The sequence below is a fragment of the Amaranthus tricolor genome, chromosome 3 (genome assembly GCF_026212465.1).
Source record: "Amaranthus tricolor cultivar Red isolate AtriRed21 chromosome 3, ASM2621246v1, whole genome shotgun sequence".
In the NCBI taxonomy this organism is placed as follows: Eukaryota; Viridiplantae; Streptophyta; class Magnoliopsida; order Caryophyllales; family Amaranthaceae; genus Amaranthus; species Amaranthus tricolor.
In genome coordinates, this window is record NC_080049.1 from 16,656,012 (window position 1) to 16,660,350 (window position 4,339).

Here is a 4,339-nt window from a genome sequence, read left to right on the forward strand (position 1 = left end):
TTCTGCAAAGAGGGTGGTATTTATAGCCCTCCATCACGCTAATTTTCTTCATGATTCTAGTGAAGTATTCCATGCACAATGTGAAGAGAAGGGGGGATAAGGGGTCTCCTTGCTTAAATCCTCTGCTGGGATGAATGGGGGTGGAAGGGGAGCCATTAATCAACAAAGAGTAATGTAGGGAGGTGATGCATGTCCTAATCAGCCCAATGAAGTTCCCTGGAAATCATATCGCCTCCATAAACTGAGTCATGAAGTCCCAATCCACCGTGTCATAGGCCTTTTTCACATCAAGTTTGAACATGCAACATGGTTGGATTTGGCTTGGTCTGTAGAACCTCATCATATCTTGGCAAATCAAGGTATTGTGCATGATGCTTCTTCTGTTGAAGAACGCTCCCTGGTTGGGGCTAATGATGTCAGGAAGTATCAAGCTAAGTCTGTTGCATAGGAGTTTTGAGATGCACTTGTATAATGTGGAGCAACAAGCTATGGGTCTATAGTCGCCCACCCTGCTTGGGGTTTGTATTTTTGGGACCATAGTCAGTGTCGTGACACTTATCTCCTTAAGGAGTTTTCCAATTCTGAAGAAGTCCCTGATGGATTTAATAACATCACCCCCAACTATGTGCCAAGCAGCTTTAAAGAAGTGGCTATTATATCCATCTAGACCTGGCGCCTTGTTGGAAGGAATGGAGAACATAGCATCCTTAATCTCCTTGTCTGTGAAATGGCACTCTAGGATTCTTTTGTGAGCGTCTGTAACTTTCCCCCCAAGGTCTACAATATCTTCTACCAGTTGGTTCTATTGCCATCGCCCCTCAACAGTTGAGCATAGAATGTAGTGAAAGCTGTTGTGATTTCTCCAGGCTCTTCAACCCATTGGCCTCTGTCATTGAGGATTCTATTAATTGTATTTCTGCTTGTTCTGCCCTTTAAACTGTTGAAGAATATTCTAGAGTTTGAGTCCCCCGCCTGGAGCCAGTGGATCTTTGATTTCTGCTGCAGCCAGCAATGGTATTGTTTTGAGATTTGCTTATAGGTCTAGAGTGCTTCAAATTCATTTGCGATGAGGCTGTTATCATGGGGATTTTCATGCATCTAGTTCTGGCTAACTTCCAACTGAGCTTTAGCCGCCTGATAAGCATTGCAAATGCTTTCTGTTTCCATTTGCTTGAACTGGTTTTTCAGCAGCTTTAATTTCTTCACTATCTAGAACATTGCGCACCCTTGGATGTCAGTTTTCCATGTTTGTCTGATAGTGGCATGGAAGTCCTTATGGAGACTCCAGTGGTTGAAGAATTGGAAGGGTTTCTTGCCAGCTGGAGTGGGGAACAACTTAATCAACATCGGTGTGTGGTCAAAATCACCTGCAGGGAGGAAGATGGTTTCAACATTTAGGAAGAGGTTACACCAGTTGGGGTTGCATACGGCTCTGTCGATCTTGGAAAGAACCCTGTCCTCTCCATCTTGCTTGTTTGTCCACGTATAATATCTCCCCGACGATTTCATATCCTCCAATCCACAGGTTTCCATGCAATCAAGCATGGGCTGAATATCATTCCACCGGACTGGAGCCCCTATTCTCTCCCCCTTGTTCATGACAGCATTAAAATCACCAGCCATGCACCAGGCCTTTCCTTTTACATCGTTGTGGATTCTCCTCAGGGTGTCCCAAAGTGGGCCCTTCTCCTCCTTTCCATTGAAGCCATAGACACAAGTGAGGTAGAAGTGGGAACCATTGGCAATGCTGATGTAGCAGTGGATCAATTGGGAGTGAGTCTCAATGATGTTAACTGTGTACACATTCGGGAGCCAATCAATAACAATTCGGCCATTGTTGTGACAGGAGCTATTAGAGTGAAAACACCAACCTGGGCATACATTTAGATACAGGTTTCCCATGTTGGTAGCTTTCACTCTAGTTTCAAGGAGACTGAATAGTTTAACATTATGCGAGGCAATCAATTTCCTCACCTCAATTTGTTTTTGTCTATCATTCAGTCCCCTTACATTCCAACATAATATGTTATCCATGATGAGCGAAGGGCGTCACCCCTCCGTCATCAATTATCTCTATATTATTGCCCACTTTCTTTTCCTTATCCCCTGCTTCATCCATTGCATCGTTTGCAAGAGCTGCAAAAGAGTTGTGTATTGGGGTGTCGTTGGGAGTTCCCCCCCCTTGTTCCTTTTCTCTCCCCCTGTTGGAGTGACAAATCCCTTCTCCATGGGCCCAAGCTGTGCCTCCCCAAGCAGTTCTGAGTCTCCAGAAAGCCCCCTGACTGCCTCCATAATATCAACATGGTGCTGCTTCTGTTCTGTGCCTCCCATGTGCTGTTGCTCCTGCCTAGACAATACATTGGGACTGTTCTGACTCTCCCCTGCTGCATTATGCATATGTTGCTGCTGAACAACGTCAGTTTGCTGTTGCTGCCTTGACTGTTGTGGTGTCGCTGCTACTGTCGTGACAGGGGGAAGCTGCTATAGTGCTGCTGCTACCGTGCCAGAGAGATTGCTGGACGTACTGCAAGTTGCTGCTACCCTGTCATATTATTATTATTATTATTATTATTATTATTGATATTTTAAGTCCAGAGATATTTTCGTCATTTTATTATTATAAGGGTGGCGATAAAATAAAAAGGAGACGATGTTTAGCAATACCCAAATGATAATCGTACATATATTGTCTTCTGCATACTCAATAATTATACTAAGAGATCAATAATCTTGGACAAAATGCAGATAACAAGACTTGCAAGCTACACAAGTACCAACACGTTATCAAGGTATAACACTAAAGGCCTATACTAGGACCTAAATTAAAATTTTTAGCAGAGAATATGATGACGATAGGAACAAAAGATGATTTATTTGAATAAAAATAAAAAAAGAATTAAAGATCCCATTACCTTGACAGCCACGTGCAATGAAAACTCATGTAAATTAGTCAAAACATTAGGAACAGATTGGAAAACTGATGAGATATAGCTAATGGAATGTCGATCAGAATGAGAGATTAAAAGCTGCTCTAACTCTTCAATCCGTTGATGGCATTCCGCAATGTACTTCTCAAATCTAGAAATCGTTTGCTGCATAAATGGAGATGGTTTCTTAGGGATCCCACCATAAAAATCAGTAAATGAGACCATAGAGTTGGCAGCAGCTTGACCGACACCATCAGGAGCAATTGCTGCACCAAAGGTTTGAGATAATGCAGTAAGATTTGAAGCAGTCGCAGGCTTTTGATGAAAAAATCTTGGCTGAAGCCTCATAAAAGAACGAATAGCAATCTCAGCTTTCCTTAAAATTTCTTTTACAACAGCCATCAATTTTTGCAGCTTCACTTTCTGTCTATCCATGGATGTACTGATTCCACCAAGCTCCTATCAGAGCTCAAAGTTCACTTTAAATATTCTTTATTAAGAAAATAGAAATTCCGGTAAATTCAAAGGTATTATGGATATATGAAAGACTACAAAAACCACAATATTCCATTAATCCAATGCTATTAAGGGCTCCAATCTAAGTGAATTGGAGGGGATTGTATATAAGCAATCTTACTCTTATTAGTAATAAGAACGAGGCTGTATAGTTATATAAAAAAAGAGGATATTCCATATGTACCAATTTTATAAAAAGCAGACACAGTAAACACATCAATGATCAAACATACTAGTACAGCAACATGAGAGGGATAATTTCATCAAAAAGAAAAATTTATCAAAAGGAATGAAAAGACAGATATTAAGGATCATGGAGAAGTGCAAAGTGAAGCCAGATAAAGTACAGGAACTCTAGATTCGACATATCAATATGTGACATGCTACTCCAACCTTCCCAGAACACATTTCATCAGTACACATAATGAATCTGATATGACTCACGTGACTTCACCTCCCCAAAGAAAGAGGCATGAGAATGATTAAGGGTAATTTGGTCTTTTGGGTTATAATGTTGTTAGGCTTATGTGTCCATATAAAATATTACATCTGATAAGAAATATTATTTTCTCAAAAAGAAAAAAAATACATCATCATCAACTCATCGATAAAGATACAAAAAGCAGCTAAGTTCTCGATAAATAGTAATTGATGCGGCCTGGATTGGAACCTGAACTAATCCTGCAAAATGCTGCCATCCATGATACGGATGACAGCCGATTGAATCGGTCAACGCTTAATGCCGAGCATAACTTTCTATCCAACTCAAAATACGAAAATTATACTGTAACACCCTGAGATTTCCTGACTTCATTAATTAATATTTTAATAACTTTTGGGTATTTTATAATTATATTAAATTACTTTTGAAGTAGTTTTAATAAATTTCTTTCATA

General features: G+C 40.3%; 1 protein-coding gene across 1 annotated transcript; it reads right to left on the reverse strand.

Moving 5' to 3' along the window:
• Window positions 1-223: 223 nt before the first annotated feature.
• Window positions 224-2,034, reverse strand: LOC130808394 (uncharacterized). Its single transcript, XM_057673870.1, has 3 exons — window positions 1,226-2,034; window positions 939-1,134; window positions 224-802 (listed from the first exon to the last, which is right to left on the reverse strand). Exons 1-3 carry the CDS (start codon window positions 2,032-2,034, stop codon window positions 224-226), a joined length of 1,584 nt encoding a protein of 527 aa, XP_057529853.1.
• Window positions 2,035-4,339: the final 2,305 nt, after the last annotated feature.

Bases quoted from the DNA above. Each gene is read 5' to 3' on its own strand.
- LOC130808394 (XM_057673870.1), bottom strand. From the start codon at position 2,034: ATGGATAACATATTATGTTGGAATGTAAGGGGACTGAATGATAGACAA. The intron at 1,135-1,225 runs GTGCGCAATGTT...AATGCTTATCAG, and splicing joins TGGAAAACTGACATCCAAGG to GCGGCTAAAGCTCAGTTGGA. The intron at 803-938 runs GTTTAAAGGGCA...CGATGGCAATAG, and splicing joins CTCTAGAATATTCTTCAACA to AACCAACTGGTAGAAGATAT.